The 22458-nt window shown below is 41.2% G+C and overlaps 2 protein-coding genes across 3 annotated transcripts; one reads left to right on the forward strand and one right to left on the reverse strand.

Annotated features, from left to right (window-relative positions):
* Nucleotides 1–547: 547 nt before the first annotated feature.
* Nucleotides 548–12852, reverse strand: tecpr1b (tectonin beta-propeller repeat containing 1b). Of its 2 annotated transcripts, none has more exons than XM_034893519.1 (26): nucleotides 12631–12852; nucleotides 12269–12368; nucleotides 10762–10994; nucleotides 10490–10672; nucleotides 9919–10041; nucleotides 9704–9826; nucleotides 9089–9263; nucleotides 8453–8553; nucleotides 8264–8365; nucleotides 7070–7197; nucleotides 6361–6974; nucleotides 5899–6011; nucleotides 5627–5782; nucleotides 5397–5546; nucleotides 5050–5207; nucleotides 4667–4794; nucleotides 4104–4197; nucleotides 3904–4000; nucleotides 3736–3815; nucleotides 3587–3643; nucleotides 3327–3501; nucleotides 3022–3157; nucleotides 2732–2824; nucleotides 2337–2443; nucleotides 1976–2095; nucleotides 548–1626 (listed from the first exon to the last, which is right to left on the reverse strand). In XM_034893519.1, the coding sequence occupies exons 3-26, from the start codon at nucleotides 10984–10986 to the stop codon at nucleotides 1486–1488; spliced, it is 3579 nt and encodes a 1192-aa protein (XP_034749410.1). In that variant the 5' UTR covers nucleotides 10987–10994; nucleotides 12269–12368; nucleotides 12631–12852; the 3' UTR covers nucleotides 548–1485. The 2 variants fall into 2 exon arrangements, with proteins under 2 accessions (XP_034749410.1, XP_034749411.1); XM_034893520.1 differs by having other exon boundaries at nucleotides 12568–12745.
* A 3447-nt stretch (nucleotides 12853–16299) lies between these two features.
* Nucleotides 16300–22401, forward strand: bri3 (brain protein I3). Its single transcript, XM_034894230.1, has 3 exons — nucleotides 16300–16898; nucleotides 17961–18069; nucleotides 21046–22401. Exons 1-3 carry the CDS (start codon nucleotides 16736–16738, stop codon nucleotides 21176–21178), a joined length of 405 nt encoding a protein of 134 aa, XP_034750121.1. The 5' UTR covers nucleotides 16300–16735; the 3' UTR covers nucleotides 21179–22401.
* The last annotated feature ends 57 nt before the right edge of the window (nucleotides 22402–22458 follow it).

Below are 22458 nucleotides of genomic sequence, written 5' to 3' on the forward strand. Positions count from 1 at the left end.
TGGCAGCAAAACAAATCTTCAGAATAGTAGAATTCACAACAGAAAAATAATATTAACACAGTGATTACAAAGTCTTGTTTCATGCACAGACACATAGTGCCAGGTCATAACATTAAAGATGCTTGATTTGCACTGGCACAAACCTTAACTAAGCACACACTCATTATTATCACAATCAGCTGTTGAATAGGTACCTGTATGTCTTCAAACATGTAACTATTGTGGTAAGTACTGTAAATCAACTTGGCTCTTAGCTTTCTAGTACTCAGGTGTAAAAAGTGGTTGTATATTTTCCACGTGTCCCAAAGTCCAGTGGAAGTTTTTTTTTAAATGGCGTTTAGTAGCTGAACGTCCCTGGTTTAATTCCGGCAGGAGACCTCCGTTGCATGCTCTTATCCCTGTTTTCATCCTGAAACTTTTCAACCTTCCGTTTAATAACAGTCCATTTATCAAAATATAAACTTCAATTCAGGTGAGTTACTATGTGCTCACAAACTGCAATCAACTTGTTTCCCAGACCGACTGAAATGATGCTAAAACATGTAGCAATGTTTTTAGACTTTTATTTCACATTTCAATGCCCTAGTAAGATTAATGTTGAGTCCTGGTGACATCCAGACCTACTGTGGTATTTCAACAGTCACGGTCATATCACGGTCATCGCAGTTATGTGGATCGATGTAACACTGACAGGAATAACTTTCCTTGTTGCAGGAGGATAGAGAGGTATCATCTGGTAACGCAGACTGAATTTTCAATATCTTTCTCTGCAGTCACTTGTAAATAAAGGGCATTTTATTTTCCTGTATTATGAAGATCTCAAATTTTACCAGTCCTTTTGAAAAAGCCTTCAATATTAGGAAAGCGTGTCAAAGCAAAATGGGCGAAAAACACTCCATTGCAAACTTAATAGACTAAAACATATGGAGAAACAAAATTCAACAAACGTACGTAAATAAATAATTGAAATCACATGCAAACATATGACAGGCAACAACAAAAGAAGATTCTAGAAACCAAACCAATTTAGGCTACAGTGGAATTGTGTGTTTGAAGACAAGTTAGTTTAGTACCTAAACCTTAGCCCTTTATCAAAGTCCCACCCTTCTAGGTTTTCACAGGATAATGTATGTAAGAATAAAAGCTATTGCTAGTTCCTAAAACCCCCAATAGCCAAAGCCTAGTAAGAGCCAACACATGCACTCACTTTTAACTTTTTATCCCACAAGACGTCGAGATCCATTAAATTGTCTTGTGTTCCTTTTTCTGTTTTGTCATCGCTGCATACTGACGTGATTTCTGCCTGGTGACACAAGCCAGGGAGTAACATTCACCCATCAATCAAGTGTCAAATCCAGCCAAAAATACACCTTTAAAACTCAGTGGTATGATTCCCTTTACATGAAGGGGTAAGGGCCTGTGGGAATGGACAGAGGAGACGAATGAGGAGCCAGGCACAAACAGGGAGGAGAAGGTGGGATGGTGCTACACCCCCACAGCATTCCCGTTCACTTGCGTCGGTGGCCGCTGGGGGAGCGGGCTCGGTGGGGGTCCGACAGGAGCAGGATGGGGGGCGCGAGGAGGCTCCACTGCGTTTCCTCTCACACTGATGTGCTCCCAACCTCCCTGGAAGTCAATTACAAATCAATGGAAGAAGAAAAAAAAAAGACTTACTTGCACATTACTGAACTTGTGCACTAGAGGGCACTAACACAGCCACAATCTTCTGGAAACATGTTTTAAACCCTGTTCAGTAATCTTTTCAATTGTTTACTTCAATAGGAACAAATTGGCTACCACAGACAGAATAGGGAAGTCAGAAAGTATTCGGAGACAGACATTGTTGGTGTTTGGATTTGTTGATGATGAGAAAATATATCTTTTAAGCTTTATTTCAATTCATTGGTTGCTAACATTAAAGCAAAAAATATGACATGTGTATAAGAGGCGGTATACCTAATGATCATGGACTCACCCCTACACCATAGTCCCAGGACTGGCCCTTGGGCTGCATGGGTCCCACCCCCAGTCTGTGGCAGACAACTCCAGAAATCTCACCAGGGAAGCCTGGAACTCCATCTGCTATGGTCCACACCTGGAGAGCACAGCAACAGCACTGAGCCAAACATTAGCCATTTGTGGTTTATTATCAGATATAGTTTACAGTCAGATCCCACTAGAATTCCTGCCGCATGTTCGCAATGGTCGGAAAACCAAGTGTCCCCATGATCACTGTCCTGACACCTTCTGATGGCCGATTTAGTGGCTTTGGTAAATGCAGTGTTCACAAAGTAACCTTAACTTAATTTCTTTGCTTGACTTGCTGTCCTACTGACCTGGTCCAGCGGTCCCACAGAAACCTTGGTGACGTTGTTAGAGATGAGCTCCCAGGCAGAGCCCTGGGGGTAGCTGGGGGTGAGGCCCTGTCTGTACCACAAGTTACCTATATGAAGAATAAAAAAAAAAATGTTTTACTGGATTTTGAGAGTCCAGGCTCTGTGACTGGTTTAGCTCAGTTGGTAGAGCAGGTGCACATATATACAGGATTACTCCTTGATGCAGAGGCTACGGGTTCAACTCCAACCTGCAGCACTTTACTGCATGCCATTCCCCCTCTCTCTCCCCTTTCATGTCTTTAGCTGTCCTGTGGAATTAAAAGGCCTAAAACGCCCCAAAAATAATTTTAAAGAGTCTGGTTCTAATAAAGTAAAAAGTGTTTACTGCTACTCACAGTTTTCATCCACAGAAAAGACAGAGGTCCTCCCAACAGAAAGCTGTCTGAGAGTCTGCCTGGGGGGAGACGGGATGTGGTACCAGCATTCTCCTGTAGAGGGACGAGAGCGCTGGAAGTTTACTTGCCTGGTGCATGTTCCCAAACAATAAAACCGTCATGGGCTTTTAATGCTGCATACAGGATAGGACTGGTGTGTTGATGCAATACAAATTTCCATTTAAGCGATTATGATTTTTGTCTTGCAGGATAAATGATAACATTATCTGAGTTTCACATCTTCTACTGACCTGCAGGGTTTAGTGGGGAAACAGACCCTCTATAGAACACAGCTCCATCCTTGGCAATGGCCCACACCTGGTTGGCTCCGCCGATTGAGATTGACTTAAAGGGCTGGTCAGTGCCCACATGTAGCCAGGAGCTGCCCTGTGAGATCAAACACACTGGCGTTAGAGGGAATTGTTGTTATCATGGCGTAAGAAACTAACATCTAGGAATCATTCCTGCTGCACTTAATGTAAATCTCTCTTGGTTAAGATCTAAAAGTAACTGTAAATGTTTAATGTCAGAATTAGTGTTCCAGCATGTTTCGCACCGCAGGGTTTTGGGGGCTGACTCCCAGACGACACAGGACATCTCCCTTGTCACTGAGGGCCCAGACGGGGACCTGCTCCATGTTGCTCTGGGTCAGGCAGGGCATCAGAGAGATGTCACTCAGGCGGATGGGTGGGACCTGCTGCCACGGACCTCTTAATGTGACCTTACACTTCCTGTACGTAGAAAATATGATTATTTTAATGCTAAAGAAACTGAGTTACAAACTTGAGAAATGTGAGTAAGTGTGTGTTTGATTACCGAGTCCATTTTCGCCGCCTAACAAAGTCTTTCATGGTTTTGTGGCCATGAAACGTCCTGTAGGAGAGAGTTCAGTCAGACAAACGCACCTCTCTTTCTTACAATGTTGATTTTTCTTTTGAACATTCAAAAAAATAATAGTAACATACACAGGGAAGTCTGCCGCATACTGCCAGCCTTCTTTGTCTGTCCCACCAGGAACATTGTATTCCACGGCCCATTCTGACACCTGAAACACAATTTTTTGGTGGAGACTTAGCTGGTGATGAAACAAGAAAGGACATGTGTTTGCAGGAGGGATTTTGGATCGCACCTACCCAGGACCACTCAGGGGAGGGCGGGTGTGTGTTTCCTTTGGTGCACTCCTTTAGTCCGCTCTCATCGCTCCACATCGGACGGTCTGTAGGAAGTCCTCTGGAGCCAAAACCAATACAAAAAGTTTAGATTTTTAGGATTAGTCAAAGCCTTTTAATGATCAAGACTTTATTGAACACTGTAAAAAATGAAATGTTCCTACTTGTCTGTATATCCTGTCATAGGGTTCCATCTTTGATTCTCATAAACATGAACACTCCTGACATCAGTCTGCTGGTGCATCTGAACGGCATCTCCTGCAGTAAACACAAACATGGACAAAAGGTTTTACTAGCAAAAAAATAAAAAAAGTGTGTACAGTGTGTTCTTACATGTCTCTACATATGCAACAGACAGTGAAGCAATTGCTACTACAAGCTGTTAGCAAGAAGGTTGAGAGTATTGAGTGTGTTAATGTTTAAATTATAAATGTGACATTAATTTAACATTAGAAGTAAACAGCTCTGGAGCTCTGGATTATTTTCATGAGAGATTATTGTACAAATTATATTTTCCATGTTAACTTGATGAATAACTAAGCAATGATTAAAAATCGCCACAGATCAATTTCATGTTGATTAATAATTTCAACAGTAGGAATAAATACATGACAAACTGAAAATGTATAATGAGTCAAACCCATCAATAACTTTTACATATGAATATCAAGGAGACGAGCCTCGAGGTGTAGATCTCAATTTGTGGGAAATATATGGGCAAGTTTACCCGGGGTGGGCTGTTGCCCATAGCGCCCACTGTAGACCCAGGCGGTGCCGTCCCACCCGACGCCCCACACCAGCCCCAGACTGTTAGACTCTACACAGCGCAGGTGACCCGGGACCTGGCGCCAGAACCTGCAGCACCATACAGCGGAATCACCCAGCGTTAGCCACACTATTGTTAGCACACAGAGACAAAGTGCTGCCACACACAGCATGAAAGAGATTTGGCACATGATCGCAACCACTCTCACCATGCAGAGCAGTATGTTAGTGACATGTTAACAACGTAGGCACAACAAAGCTGATGGGAAACAAAGTCTACCAGGAAGAGGGGATGAGAACAAAAGAAGCAGGCAGAGAGAGTCTACTATTTGGTATCAGTCTCACATGAGGTCACAGGCCAGTGTGTTTGCGGGGGCCTCCAGAGAAAAGGACGGCTCATGGACCATGATGTCTCCCTTTGAGGTTGTGGACCACAGGGCCTGTCTGGACGGGGGACCTGTGATCCCTCGACACTCACAGCAACAGTCAGACAACAGGCACAACTAAATGCAGACCCAGAAACAACAGGGAACGTGATCAGCAATGAGCTTTATCTAGTAAATGTAAATACTAGTAAAGATTAAAAAAATTAAAACTTCTACCTAAAATGCAACGTTTTAATCTACATTTTCACTTCAGTGTTTGCTGCTTGCTGTTAGGGTTAGTTACTGTTACGTTGCTGTTACTGTTACCCAGTCAGTCATGTCCTGTTCAGTTTGTGCTGCCAGGACCAGAGGCCACCTCTGTCTGGTCCTCTGGGTGGTGTACACAGCAAAAGCATAGTGGCAGTCCCGGAGCACCGGAACCAGCGCTGTCACATCATTTATAAACACATGAAGGTACTGTGACAAAGAGACAAGAAAATGAGTATGACCGCTGTCAGTAGACAGTTGAGAATTTAACTAACCATAGCAAATCCAACCTTTTTCTCATCATACTGTGTGTAGTAGACAAAGAAAATGCTGTCCTTCCTGCCATCAGACTTGGTGGACTGCTCGAGGGCAACACCCACATCCACCCAGCGCTGAGGCTTCCAGTCTCTCCACCAGCGCAACACACCTTTACGCACCCACACCGACTGGCAAGGGTAATGGGAGAATGTGACCACATATAGACAGAAAAAATGTGATAAGGGAGAAGATACGAGGCAGAAAGGAGGAGTTAAAGAGGAGTGTCAAACACACGCAGTCTTACGTTGCTTCTCTCCAGCGGTTTCTTGCTGATCTCCTCTCTGTGTTCCTGCTGCTGCTGCTCGCTCCAGGCTACGGACTGGACGGGGGTCAGTGACAGGGAGCTGGTGAGAGGACCTGACAGAAAGACACACAAGTCAGACATTTAGACAGACACAACCATAGAGATGACACGTACAGTATATCTCTATACATGTAAAAGCCCAAACACACCACACACAGAAGCAAGCAACATTCAAACAAAGATATATAACACATATAACATAATACATTGTTTGTGATTAAGTTGAAGTTGCCATGGCGTGTTTACATTGCTTTGTGTACTCTCACTACATGATATGCAATGTTCATAAGCCATCGTCTCACCTGCAGATTTTGCTATTTCAATTATTTAAGGTATGTTTTTTGGTAGGTTGATCATTTGATTGTTGATTTAGTAAATCCATCAATCTGAAAATCCATATACCTGTGGGACTAAGCCAGCTGATCTGTGAGCTCGCATCCACATCGCAGCCCCCACCAGAGATCCAGGTCCACACCGGCCCGTCTTCTTCTCCAACACTGTGAGTTGTCTCTAGTGTCCCCAGGGCATAGGTGGCAGCTGCACTGCCATCGCCCAACAAAGGTCCCCCCACCTGTGCACATCGAGTTGCTTCTGCTCCCTCCAGATCAACATTCATCCAGGGGACATCATGTCCTGCGGTCTCAGGGGTCAGGAGTATCGGGGCTGGGGACGGCTCCTCTACTTTTTCCTGCTGTACCTCAGCGATGGACAGTTGGGGAGTGGACGTTTTGTCACGGTCTGACACCAGGCTGTTGATGAAGCTGTCACTTGCAGGGATGAATGGTTTGGGGGCATCCTGCTGGGAAGCTGAGGGAGTGTCCTTTGTTTTCAGGGGAGGTGTAGGCGTGTCCGCTTCCCCTAATGGGACTACAGAGGGGGCTGCTGCCTCCATGACTGGACTGTCTTTATTGCTGTTTTGTGGGTCAGTAGGGCGTAATTCTGAGTCAGAGTCCGTGCAGCTCAGAACCGAGCCTTGTGAAGCCTCAGTCAGCTGGCCACCAAACTCACACTTCTTCCTATTAAACAACACATATGAAGAGAGCAGGAACAAAATAAGGGATTTAATCAAGTCAGTTTCATTAAAGGATCCACCTCGATTATTTATACAGACCTGGGTGGCATAACCTCTTTACTATTGCCCCATTGGGCAGAAACAGGAATCCAGCCATTCCCAGTTGGTTCAGACAGTGTCACCCCTATTCGGAAATACAGGCCGCGGTCCTCACCCACCGCCCACACCTGGCAGAAGAAGAGAGAAGAAAACAATGTAGAACAACAAAGGTGAACTCACTAATCACTTGAAAGGAAATTCAGTAACTACATAAAAACTAATGGAATAAACGCAACACAATCCTGTCAAAGAAAATGTAATACACATTTTATTTAGTCTTTAAAAAGGTGTATCAGTGGCACCAGTAGAACACGGGCAATTGTTACTTTATAAGGCCATATACTGTAACTCTGGCGCCTGGTGCCTCACACAAGCCATATCCGTAATTGCAGCCCTGAAATATGAAATATGGGACATGATGATGACATGCCTGGCCAGCTTCTAATTAGGGAGATCCCACATGTCAGGCAAGTAGGAATACAGTCTGGGGATATATAAGGCTGGGCCTGAGGTGCTACTGCTGGGACATTGGCTGGATCGTCTGGCTGTACTCGTGTTACAGGGCAACTGCGGAGCAGGACTAGAGGCCAGAGGTAGAAGGGCTGGGGAGGGGGAACAGAGGTGAGAAACAGAAGGGGAGGAGGTGTGAGATGTGGGTTTGCAGTGCTAGCAAAGTCCTCAGCAGTGAGATAAAGCCTTTCTGTCCTGACCCTGGCCCTGATCTGGCTTGTCCTGTAACCAGATCCAACGTTGAGGGTGAAGCGGCTCAGAGGGAAAGAGGCTAGAGTTCAGTAGAAACACGCTACAGTCGAGTTTAAAGGAAATAAAAAGGCTGGAACACAAAACTATGATATTAATAATAATTAAGTGTAACTGACGAAATGTAGTATGGTGTTTAATACATTTAAATGTTATGATGTCATACATTTTCCTTTTTTTTTTACTTTAATCTAACTTATCTATCTCTGCTCTGGTCTGGTCGTTGCAAACTGCAATTTTCAAATAAAGGTTTTCTTATCTTATCTTTATTGTTTCTTCTTATAATACCCTTCTACATAGTTGAACCTACAATATAAACACTTACATTGTGCAGATGACTTTGCTATTGTCTACTGTAATATAAATCAATGCACTGTGCCAAAGCTCTCATTAAAAAAGTGCAATGATTAAATCATCAACAGAAATATTTTTAACCTGGTCATTGAGTCCTACGTCCAACACCATCATCTCCCCTCCGATGCTGATCCAACCGGAGCCACAGGGGTTGTGGGAGTTCACGCCACGCCTGAACCACACCTTGAAAGGCATGCGCGGTAACACACAGATATGTTACCATCACAATGAATCCAGCCATTTTTAACCATGCAAGGAGTAATGATTCACCTTATAGTCTTTAGTGACCACCCAGACCACGCTAACTCCAACAGCCACGTGAAGCGCTTCAATCTCCTTTCCTGGTGATTCCATCTCGACCCACGATGTGCCTGATAGAAGAAAATGCTGCATGTTTACCCCAACAGCACGAAGGCAAGCCCTTATCTTAGCAAGCAATTGCAATTATTGTGGTAATTAATGTTATGTTTTGTAAAATATTCTGCCCTACAAAGCTAGTTTAAATGTGTTGTCTTTTGTTCAAAGGACATAAAACTTAAAACATCATAACTGACTTTTGAAAAATTGTTTTGTTTCAGATCATCTACGTAAGGCAAGATCGGTCTGGCTTATTTTCTTTGGTCCCTGCATCATGACACTACTGATGCTCTATTTTGTGAGACTTGCACCTAGATTATTTAAATGGTACCTCGTGTACAATGATTCTGTTACAAATAAAACTGATCTTGGTGTTAATATTGGCAATTTATACTCTTATCCAGATAAACTGTATCTCACGGTAACAAAAAACACAAACAATTTAGAAGAAAAGATACAGATAAGATATAATTATTAGACACGAAGCATTGTTGAAAAAAGGAGCAAAAATATGAAATAAAGAAAAATAATTGTGGTGGTAACGCTGACCAGTTGGGCTGTCCAGGGTGAGGCCGGTCCGGACCAGCAGGTTCCCATCCCAAAGTAGAGCCCACAGCAGGTCTCTGGGGCCTGCCGATAACTGAGCAACCTCCTTGGGCACCTCTACTTCCTCCCAGCGGGAGCCCTCTGGGACACGAGGGTGGATGCCCTCCCTGAACCACACCTGCAGGGAAAAGATAAAGTCATTAAATTGGATTGGGTGGGATACTGTTTAGCATGCTGCTTGGCTTGAAATTATATAACCACAATACGAGATATTCTGGAGATATAAAATAAATACCATTGCCAGGACAGTACATTTTGTATTATTAATATTATGTATGTATAATCTTATTTTATTTTATTTGTTTGTGAGATTTAATTGGTTCAAGGACCTTTAAGTCTGGCTATATAAATTATATGAAGTCATGCTGCCCTCTTGTGGTAAAACAAAAACTCATCACTGGGGCATTTTCAATGCAGCATCAACAGGAACTTTGATGATCATAGGAATCATTGCTTGTTTAATAAACCCCATCTTTGCAAATTCTCTAAGTCACAGTGATTGGAGCATGGAATGCTTCACTTTGAGGTGAAAGAAGACTGCTGGTCCAGTGGACTGACCTCTCCTTGTTGGGACACGCCCCAGAGGTATGGATACCTCCCAGACTGGTCACTCATCTCCCAACCACCACAGCTTATGTCACAGAGCGGCAGCGGGGGCTTCCTGGGATTGTCCAGAGGAATCTGCAGAAAGACAGTGGCTTTGCTCTAATCCTCAGTTGGACCTGTACTCAACCTTTCTACACATATATAGTATAACCACAGAGCACCCAAACCTTTGCCCAGGTGCCTTGTGCCGTGTATCTCCTGTAGCGGATCCACCGCCTACGACGAACACAAGAGTTCCACTTCTTGTCTGGGGAGAAGTTGGCCGGGAAATCAACTGCATACTCCCAGCCCTGAAGAGAGACACAAACAGAGCCTCACTAGAGTAGACAGAGTATGATAAGACCTTTAATATTTATATTCCGCAAAATTAGAAAGACAACAAGCAAGAAAGCGAGATAGAAATACATACAATACAAGGACTGTATGTTTGAATTTGATTATTTTGCTAAATGAAATCAAGACATCAGTAATACAAGAAAATAATATAATAAAAAAAATAGGTGGTGCAATTGAGATTAAGAAAACCCCTATTGGCTTGTAGAAAAAAATCTGTGATCAATTATAATTACAAGAGTCCTAAACAAACAACAACAAAATGAACACAAGTAAGCACTGAATTTATAACACCAAGCATTGGGTTGGTTACATAAACAACAAACAAATAAAATAGATAAAATAGATCAGATACACTTTAGTGTGTATGAGTAGTTATGAGAGTGTTCATTTGTTATTTCTTACCCCAGTCTGGCTGGGTTCTCCTCCACAGTTCTGATCCACATACCAGTCTCCTTCCCATTCCCAGCTGCGGGAGGGCAGCTCAAAGCTGTGGAGTGGTTGAGGATTCATCCCGGTCACATCGCTCCATGGCCAGCGGTCGGTGGGCAGCAGTGTGTCGGTGAAGCTGTCCACTGGGTTCCACCTCTAAAAACACACACAGAGGAACAGCACTTGAGCATTTACGACACACTGCGTCTACATTTTAAGTGTATCAACATGCAGCTTGAGCCAACCTGGTTTTCATAGGTCTCTTCCCGGTAGCGGATGGGGGTCTCACTGGGCACCATGTTGAGGTAAACATGGTGGTCGCAGCCGATGCCCCAGCAGCGATCCTTCCCCGCGGTGACCCGCTTCAGCTCTAGCAGCATGTCGTCTGCCCGCTCCCAGCGCTGGCCAGAGGTGGAAAGGCCATACACCCTGCCATACACATCCACGGCCCACAGCAGCGTGATGGGCATGATGGCCGCTGAACAGAGACAGCAAGACAGCACTCATCTTTCCAAGCTGCCTGGTATATATTTCATGACTCTGTGCACTTTGATTATTGTTTATCATTATTATTGATATCCTGAAGACATTCGACCATGAGCAAAGGCAACATTCACATTTAGACTTATCCTTGAATAGTGACTATTTATTATTGAGTCATTTTCTTTACTCTGGTAGTCTGCATCACCATCATAAGAAAGACGATTAGAGCAGTTAGAGAAATACATCAATTATCACAAAATGTAAGTCTATTTATATTATATACTGTATACAATATGTACAATATTCTGCGATATATTACAATTTATTACCTTTTTTGAAACTTCAGATTATGTCCCTAAAGGAAAACTTTGTCAACATCTGTTTCATCTAAAAAGTTTTCATTTCAAAAGAAATATTTCTCTGTTTGTTCTTCTCACTTCAATGAGTCTATCTAGTGGGCTAGAAAAGCAATTTATTATGCTAGTATAAAAAAAAATTAAATTCTCTTCTTATAATGTAATTAAATTAAATTAGCTATCCTTTTATTAGTTCCATAAGGGGAAATTACAATATACACTGTTATTGCACACTTTACACACAGGCCTGAATTACACACACATGCTCAGTACCGATACATGTACTAATGTAAGAGTGGGGAGGCTTCCCATGGAAAGGCGCCTCGAGCAGTTGGTGGTTCTGTGGACATGGGGACTTTAACCAGCAACCCTCCGGTTCCCAACCCAACTCCCTTCAGACTGAGCTACTGCCACCCTCCTGAGCTATTGTCACGTAAAATTGCGATACTATGTTTCCCCCAACCCTAGAATACATATGTGATGAGTGATGTGTCATATCACCGGAGTTTCAAAGTTATTTTCAGAATAGGTAAATAGTTTGCATTCATATAGTGCTTTTATCCAAAGCACTTTACAGTTTTGCCACACACACACACACACACACACACACACACACACACACACACACACACACACACACACACGCACACACACACAATCAGTGGACAACTAAAAAACGTGGCAGAGGGCTTTTAATTTGTAATGTCTGACCGGAAGTCCTATGCTTATTATGGCTGCCTAACATGACACTATCTTTATCGACTGACACTAATCCGCTACAGTCGCAACTACCACTACGCGATTAATGATCAATTTCCTAGAATAAACTTAATGTTCATTTTGGCGTGCAGTGGAGCTTTACGCGCATGCGTACACACAAACACCGTTGGCTCAAGCAGCAGCCTGACGTTACCTGAAGGTTGGTATCTGATCCGCGGTTGTCAAGGGAGAGTCAACATGAGCGACATGACATCAGGTGCAACAGCCGATATCTGCTATCTCCGAGGCCCATGCTAGGACAGACACAGAAATACATGTTGGATAACAACAAAGGGAGTTTGAGCATGCAATGCAGCGTAACTACACCGTAAACTGATACGGACTCTTATGCCGCAAAGTCGGCTTTAAGCTGTTTACATCAGAACAACTATACATTGTACAGCTACCCTCATTTCCTCAGTCTCGAGACTTTCAAACGCATATATTACTTACATATGGGGCTCTGTCATGAGCAACACCTTTGGAGAAGAAAAGTAAAGTCATTCATGCACATACCGGCTGCGGTATTTGATTCCCATTCTGGACCAGAGGAATGCTCCGTCCAACTCCAGAGCCACAACAGGAAATGGAGGAAGTGTTTCTCTGATTGGTTGAAACTCTTCAAGAGTGTGCTACCCCTTGCTCCTATTGGTGGAACACGAGGAGCTCCTGTTGTTTTTTTTTCCGACGGCAGCTGCTGATTGAAGGGCATATTTCAATAATTTATTCAGCGCCGAATGAATTATTGAAGCCAAGGTTGGTTTTACTTGTTAGGCTACAGTTTGGAATATTTTATCATAAACCAACAGCCTGATACACATGAATGGACAATGCCACTATGACCGGTGCTCAGAAACTTGCCAATTATGATAAATTCCCCTGATGTTTGACTCCTGCAACTAAATACATTTACTGTAGGCCTAGTTACAAATTACAGGTACTTTACTTTTCTTGAGTATTTCTATTTTATTTAACTTTATACTTCTACTCCACTATTTCCAAAGGTAAATATTGTACTTTTTACTCCACAAAAAAATGTATTTAATTTAATATATAAATTAAAAAAAATTATAAATATTGTGCTTTTTACTCCACAAAAATCTTCTACTTCTTAAGCTACGTAAACTATTTAAAATACATCTTGGGTCAGGAAAAAGCATCATCACACGTTTTTCTGAACTCATGAAAAACTAACTTTTTAGAGATACGTGGTTCTCAAAGGACAAACATATGATGAGCTTGTTGCATTGCTGTAGTTTACACTACCAAGTAGGCCTATATACAGTACATGAGTCAAAATTAGCACAACCTTCAACATCAGCAGCAGTAAAATGCAACATACACTTTAAAACAGCAGTTATAATAATAACCCTAAACATCATATGAAAGTAAAACACTGACAAGGACAATTTAATACAGAACAAGTACTTTTACTTCAATTAAATTGCATTCAACATGTTAATATTATCCCCGTCAATATGAATATAAGCACAATGTATAAGCTGCCAAACCCAGCTACTACCACATAAAACCACCTGTTACCACAGACTGTATAGAATACAGTGACATTAATAATGAAGTGCATAAAAGTGGCAATAACAATGTTGCCAAAGCACCAAAACACAATTTGTCTGAAATATTTGGACACTACTCACTAAACACTAATATGAATATTAACACACAATTAATTACAATAATCCTATATTGATTCCAGCCCCCTTGGCACTCTGCACCACTGTCTACAAAAGTTTTGTGTTGTTGAGAGTTTTATATACAGTAGATACCTTTTAATATATGTTACATAGTATCAATGTTTATGTTTACCTTTACCTTAGCTTTGTTGTTCTTGTTTTTAGATGTCTGTTTATTTGCAGGTACTACTCTTTTATGAAAAGCACAATGAGATAACTCTTGTTGTGATTTAGCGCTATATAAACAAATCTGAATTGAATTGAACCCTAAAATGCTGCATGCGCAAGAGATCACAAAATATTTACACACGTGTAAAATAATGCATTTTACACGTGTGTCATTTTTTCATTTGTAAAATAATGCATTTTACACGTGTGTCATTTTTTCATTTATGTAAAGTATTAAACAATTATAGAAATATAGAGTAGTAAAGTGTAATATTACTATAATACTTCACTTTTCCTTGTGAATAAACGATAAAGTTGTACAAGTAGCTCAGTGAACAATTGATGCCCTCCGCACATGCCGTCTCCTTAACCTCTAACCTAATAAATTGTATGACATGCCGCTGACTGCACTATGTGTAGGCCTATGATGAAAACCAGTGGGCACTGGGTGGTAATGGTGTGGCAAGCCCTTTTAATACGGTGGCCGACAGGGGGAAACGTCATGCAACTTAAGAAAACACACGCAAATAGACAAAACACAAGCAAATTAAGAAAACAACTTCAGTAATTTGACAACACTTGCAAAACATTTAGCAAACGCGTTGCAAATACACACAAAACAACCAAATACATAAAGGCGCTGCAAATACAGAAACCATGCCAAATGAAAAGCAGACAAACTCTGAAAACAATTGCAACAACAACAAAAAACCACTGCATCCAGATTACACAACGGAAGTTCTCCAGGCCCCTAGAGGGAGCGCTAAGGGGAACAGTTTAATTTCCGACCCCACAGGGAGAGAGCACTCTGCCTTTTTATTACAGTCTGTGCGGCTGCAGCCTGGATCCTCCTGTCTCATGCCTCCCGTCCATAGACTTTATCTTACATTAATATTATATACAGTAAATACTTTATGCAGTATGATATATTAATAATATACAGAGACAAACCCACCAACGAGACATATCTCAAACATAGAATTAGTGAGTCTATGTGTATGTGTTTTCTTAAGTTGCAGGGTGTGTGCCCCTGTCAGCCACCTTATTAAACCACCTACTCAAAATGGAATTACAGATATTTACAACACATGTCCAGTCTAGCTCTTAAATGTTAAAATGGCTTGCCATAAAATCCCATACAAGTCAACGGCAGGAAGAATGTCTTTGTGGATAACCGAAATGACTATTATGGATAGGAAGTACATTTCCAGTCTAGCTTAAATGTTAAAAGGGCTTGTCATAGTTTGAGTTATCTACAATTTGATTCTGACTAAATGTAAATGTAAATGTATTTTATTTATATAGCACCTTACATCGACCAATAGGTGAACCAAAGTGCTTCACAACAGATAAAACCCCAGATTTAAAACAACAACACACCAATAACAAAGATACAATAATAGACTAGACATAACTCCAGTTCAATATATCTACACGTTCCTTTTCAGATATCTTAAATTAGGTTTGACTAGTCAAAATGGCGTTGCAGCTATCGCAAACTGGAGTTAGGGATAGTCATCACTTAATTGCAGATATCTATTATCAAGTTATAGATATCTTGAAATAAATTTGGATTTAAGATATCTAAAATGTGAGATATATTTAACTTTTATTCTGCCAAGTCAAAATGTAAGAAGGATATCTTGAATTAGAATTTTGACCAGGCAGAATGTTGCAGATATCTGTATGCAAATTAGGCCCACGTCCCACTTTAGGTGGAGCAGAGCATGTTGTTCAAATCATCAAATCACATGGGGCCTGTTACTGGTAAATTGTCATTAGCGCCTTTCGAGAAGAGCCAACGCCACGACTGCTTCTTTCTTCTTCCATTCATAAAAATAAGGAAATAAACCTACTTCTTCTTTGATTATGGCGTGGAGGGAAAACTATGTATGGATATCTAAAAACAGAGCAACGCCATACACAATCATTTGCACTAGTCATACTGACGTTTGAGATATCGTTTACTTTCATTCTGCCTGGTCAAAACAAAATTACAGAAATCTGCAATTGTCATTTAACATGTGTGACAAACTGAACGTCGTTTTCAACGACATCATTGCAGATATATCTATCTGATCCAAATTAACTTACAGATATCTTGAATGATAATTCCAACTATCTAAATTGTAATTACGACTAGTCAGAAAGACGTTGTTGAGATCTACAGTGTTAATTCCGGATATTCAAATTTAGCTTTGAAATGTTGAAAGGGCTTGCCATAAATGGTGTGCTGGCTCTGCGGTGCACTGCATACAGCGCTGAGCCTTTTATTTTCATGAACTGTCGCTTTAAGAAGCCTTTCAGTGCGCAGAGGCGCTACAGCAGCTCATCACATGATTCTTCTCTTGTGACAATCCAGACAGAAAGGAAAAGCCTTACTGAGTTCAGCTGAGTTACAAAGCGCTGGGATGACAGAATACTGTTGTATTGGTGCCAAAGGACCAACTACAAGGAGGGATATGGAGTTAAGTTAACCATTACCAGACCATTCCTGTCTTTTAAGCGGACATTTGGTAAATATTTGGGGTTGTTGCGCCACCAGGGACAAAGTTGGCGCATGGAGAGGGACGAAGTTTCATTTTTGCGCAGCGTCTTTTGTTTGTTTTTTGTCGCCACTGCGTGTCAACCAACGTCGCACAGCTTTTCGGACAAAAGAAGCCAAATAACAGGAGTACAGTTTTGACCCTTTTTTTTGTTGCTGAAGATTTAAGCTAAGAACAGAGAACGAGACAACTTGAGGACGCATCGAGTCGGGTGAGATGGTGGACAGCAAACCTCTTCTCCAGGACAGACCTCCCGCCTACAACTCTGTCCCAGGGGCTTATGAGTACGGCCCGCAGCAGCAGCAGCAGCAGCAGCAGCAGGGCTATGGGGCCATCCCCCCGCCGGCCCCGCCGCCCTACCAGTACCCCGATGGCCAAGGCAAGTACAGCGCCGTTCACGTTGCACACGTACACGGGCCGCATGTGCCAAAAAAGTAAAGCATGGTGAGGTGTCGCTGCTGCCCACTTCCGTCTTCGTTTAAAGGAAAGTGGCTTTGTTGTGGCTCGGAGTTTGGGAGCGTCCCATGTATTGTTGTCTTAAGGGGGTCACATCATGTTGAACCACCGAGTTTTCTGACTTTAAATGACAAATGCCGTGAAAGGCTTAACAAGTTTCGTTTATTAGTTGCTCCAATATTGCGCGTGCGCAGTATGGCAATAGCGATGTCAGGTGAGTCCTGACTAGTTAAACATTAGAAAATATATTTTCTATGAAAATGCCTTTTTAAAGGGAGTTTACTTTGAGTGCTCAATACATGATATAATAAAATAGCCAATACACTTTATAGTCGGTTGGCTTACAGCGTTCACAAATAAACATTATAATAATAAAAAATAATAATAATTAAGTGTCTTATAGGAAGCAACAGCATGTGAAACATGTTAATGATGAAGTTTTGGAACAGTGCAGGGAGCACACAGGTTGTGCTACTGTAGCTCCAGGCCACAGTACGTGTCTGCTTTATGTAAAGGAGGCAGTCATCACCTGACTGAATGAGCAATGACAAGGAGGTCCTAAAATTAAGTCTCATTTCTTGTAGTGTTGTAATTTCCTGTTTGCTTAACGGTTTGTGTCCCTTGTTCTTGGTCTTCTGGCTAGATTAAATTACCCTGTTGCTGCATCTGAAAGGGACGATTATTATTATAAAACAGTATAGGTGTATGTACAGCCGTACTGTACAGATGTCCCTTATCAGACAAAATGTGTTGTAAACACAAATATCAATGCCGATGAACACAAGTGGTTAAAAAAGAAAAGAAATCAAGTATGGCATAAGAGTGTCAGTGAAATAAATCCCTGAATCCCCAACCCTTCTACAAACACACTCACAACACAATCAAAACGCGATATGGTAATTTGTATAATTATTTAAAAAATGATGTGTTTTTTAAAATGAATGTCCAAAATTTAATGTATGTGGTTTCCTTCTCTCGACCAAAGGATACCCACCAGCCCAAATGGGCCCTGCCATAGCCCAGCAGCCCTACACGGGGACTTACACCATCATACAACCGTCGGTAGTAGTGGTGGGAGGCTGCCCTGCCTGCAGGTGAGAACACACACACGCATGTGCACACACAAACACATACACATATTAGAGTGTATGTTAAGGTAGACAAAGGACGGTGAGGTCTGTAGATTAGCATGTGGTTAACCTTGACCCATAACCCGCGCTCACTCTGACTTAGCAGGTTTTTGAGCACAGTTCTTTTTGAGGCAAAGACCATCAGTGTTTGTGCAACTATCTGTATGTGTATTTTCATTGTTTCATTGTTCCTACAGCGTGACCTAATGTCAAGCGGATGTGACTTTCAGTTTTGAAAGATGTTCTTACATTGGTTTAACTGTGCTTGAGTCAACATCCTGTCAGCCATGTGATTTCAGCATCAAACAAGCGACTGCGATAAGGCCGAGGTCAAGGTGGCTTTAGAAGACAGTTTACAAGAACTGCAAATGGAAATCATATGTCTTCCCATCCACTGGTTGCGTTTAAATAAAAACATATAATATATATCTAATCCAGGGACCCAAGGAAGCTGGTTCTGTAGCTTTTCATTGCTTAGCAGGACTGTTTATTGTCACGTGAAGTGCAAGTGCACTACTGTTCAGCTTTACTTGAACTGAAAGTTCAAGTAAAATATACACACCAGTGTGTTCTGTATGTCTGTATGTAGGTCTGGGTGTCGTTTAAAAAAAAATGACAATACCAGTACCAATACCAGTACCCTTAAAGGAATACCGACACTCATACCAGTACTTCATTTTTTTTTTTTTAGAATAATCGTAAAAAACTACAAATACACTGCATTCAACTTCACCTCACCACAGAGTGTATGGGTTGCAGCTGCTGTGTCAGCGGACCAATCGCACGTCACATTAAACTGAAGAACGTTTGTGGTGATTGGCTGTTAGCAATACCAAACAAATAGTGTTTTTTTAGATCTAGGTACAAAATGGATCAAATTCAGATATTGTTTGACTGGAAAAGTTGTGTTACTACTTAATGTGTTGTTTTGGTCAATACCTTAAAGGAACCGATACCCAGCCCTAGTATGTCCACTGTATGTGAAACATTCACAAGTGTGGCTAGTATAGTTTTAGTCAGAATTTGCATCACGGCCTCCTCATCATGTTTCCTTGGTCAGTGAAAGCCACAGTACCTGGCACCAATTTACGACATGGCACAGCAGCACATAGTGTGGTGTGGTGCCATGGTAGACCAAACGCTTTTGTAAGCATGCCTTGTTGGAGGAGCTAAAATAATTTTAAATAGGTTGAACCCAGGTAATCACTGCAGCAGAATCTAATATTATTGGTGTAATTAAGGTCTATTTATCAAGATCATTTCTGATTAATCCACACCCTAAAAGTCAAAACCCCATAGCTAAATGACACTCTTTCATAGCATAACAGTAAGCACTTTCCAAAGCAGCTTTTTATTTCCCATTGGTTTAGGGTCTAGTTTGAAACCTTGCATTTGTTAATTCCTTCTTGGGGCCTCCAGCAGATTTACTGGCCGTGGTGCAGTCATGAGACTGTGGTTAGCACTTTGTTCATCGTGACTCTGGATTAAAGCTGCTCTAAGGCTTTTAAGACTCCCCTTTCAAAACAAGTTACTTGAGATTCTGATGATCATTTGTTATTGTTGTTTTTCATGTCACACAAGGCAAAAATTACCTTCTTTTTTCCAATGATATTTAAACTTTTTTGCAAGTGGTACCATAAAACAAATGCTTAGCAACCTTTACATCTGATACAGCTATATGGGGGCAGAAGAAAAAGGGGGGGCAAAAAGCACATTTTTGCACATTTCATCCTCAGCTAATTTAAAACAAGATGAATCAAGAATTAGTAAATTCAACTTTCAGTTCTTTTAAATCCGACTTACAAAGCAGTTTCTTCTCAATGTTTTTTTTTACACTGTGAAATGTCCAGATATATTTCAGAAAATAAAGAGACTGCAAATAAGCATTCAGTAAACCGTTGAGAAGAAAATGTAATTACTAGTGATAATGCTCGGACCTGGTTCTCTTTTCAAGATCCTTCGAGCAGACATTACCTAATAAGAATACGTTTATTAACTGACATTATTAAGCTACATTGTTTATTCAGTGTAATAAATTAACAAACAACCCAAACCATTCTGATATGAAACTATATCAATAAATAGCAGCCTACCGCTAACAGGGCCCTGGACAAAGGCATGTAAAAGGTTCTCCATCCCTACTACATAGGAGCAGCACACCCAGACGGAAAGAAACACAAAACTACTACAAAGCCTGTGTCTGCAGCGGTTGCATCTCTTTTTTTTCTTCTTTTTTTTTTTTTTTTCTGTCTCTTTGTGTTTTGTGTCTATTTCAGTTTTTTTAGCTCTCCAACAAGAAACTACAACAGTCACTTCATGCAGACGTTGTGATCCAGGGGCTCTGAGCCTGTACCCAGTAGGCCTGGGGCCCGTTTCAGAAAGAAGGTTTTACAAACTCTGGAGTCTAACCCTGATCTCTGAGTTGATTTACCCCGAGATAGGAAACCCTGAGATGGGGAAGAATTTTCGGTTCCAGAACAGCTGATTTGAATCGGTTATTATGTGCGTGCACCTCCAAAATTAAAAGGCAGCATGAATGGAAACATAGTGATACAGATCACCATGGTAACAACCACAAACAAACTGGTTGGCTGAAATACTCATGCGCACATAACAAGGTTGAATATGTACAGTAGTTAAAAAAAAGCAACACAGTGGCTGTTAAATATAGTGGTATATAGTAGTTCTAATATAGTGTATTCAGTCATTTATTTATTTTCAATGTCTCTCACTGACATTCTCGCTTTACTAATATAACATCAACAATATTGTAAAGAAAACTGCCATTTGCACAAAAAGAAATGCAACATAAAGAATGTCCTGGGATCTAGAGCATGTCCACAATGGGTGCCGTTAGTGATATGAGGATGAATCAGTATTTCTTCTTAGTGTTCCTTACTTGTGTGTGTGTGTGTGTGTGTGTGTGTGTGTGTGTGGCAGAGTTGGTGTCCTGGAGGATGACTTCACTTGCCTGGGGATCATGTGTGCCATCTTCTTCTTCCCCCTGGGTCTCCTCTTCTGCTTTGCACTGCGTCAGAGAAGGTGTCCCAACTGTGGCGCCACTTTTGGCTAGAGGGACCAAACCACAGCTCATGCTCCCTCGCACGCACACACACACACGCAAACAGACACACACACACAGACACACACACAATCCAGCATTTCTGTCTTTCATTTTGTTGTCTTTTCTTAATATTGCACAATGCTGTTCCCATTATGTTATGTACAACAAATGATCAAGATACCACAATTTTTGTTTTATTAGAGGCACATGTAGGAGTCTATTTGCGTCTGCTAGTTGAGGATATATTCTAGCAAATGTGTCATCAGTGCCTTCACTAAATGCTGAGTGATCATCAGAGATTCCATCAGTCATGATTTCTCATGTAGATTTAGCTCAGTTATCTAATGATCTGAGCATATTCCTTTTGTTTTTTCAAGCCAGAATTAACTGAGACACATGCTCTGGGTTTTCTTTCTTTTTGTCTTTGCTGGCCAACTGCATACATATTTTTATGCTTTTTAATATTGTACTCAACACAGCATCCATATAGATCACTGATGTAATAGCCTTTTCCAGAAATGTTAAACATTTTATTTGTTTTTAGTTTTTTTTGTCACAGAGAATAACAGAAACATCTTTAAAAAAGAAAAAGACGTGTAAAGATTTTTGGACGTGAACTGTCCCGGCTGAAACAATGGACTTGTCTCAGGCAGAAAGCCTGCTCCATTTTTTCTTTTTGTTGATATAATTTCTCGGGGCCATATTTGCACTGACAGTTTGTTTGATTATTCTGCTGGGTTGTGTTTTTCCAGGGCCAATGCAGACCTCAGGTACATACAATCTGAAACGCCCTTGACTTTACAACCTCAATCACTGTTCGGACTTCTTCAAGAGGACTCTTATGTCAAAGCGCAGACTCCTTTTATTGTGAGGAGTTTCACTTTGGGAAAGCATGCTGAGGAAGCTGAAGAAATCTTTCAATTATGTGTATAATCTCTGGATTTTTATCTTAGTACTCTGTGACAAGTTACCCTGCCCCATTCCTCCCAAACCAGACAATCAACCGAGAATGTCTATGTCCCTGCATCTGCAGTATCTCTGTGTCTACGTCTTCCATCGTAGCAAGATGTTGTATAACTGTCCACGGCAGAAGAAAAAGAGAAGTGGGCGGGAGTGATTCCAAAAAATATATATCTTCTTGCTTTTGAAAACACACTACGCACGCTCTTATGATTGAGGTTCTTACTTTTTACATATGAGTTACTGTAATTAAAAATGAATGCTACTTATGGTTTGACTACTTGATTTGATTTTTCTTTTATAAACAGATGGACATTAAATACATTTGA

The sequence above is a fragment of the Etheostoma cragini genome, chromosome 15, assembly GCF_013103735.1.
Source record: "Etheostoma cragini isolate CJK2018 chromosome 15, CSU_Ecrag_1.0, whole genome shotgun sequence".
Taxonomy (NCBI): Eukaryota; Metazoa; Chordata; class Actinopteri; order Perciformes; family Percidae; genus Etheostoma; species Etheostoma cragini.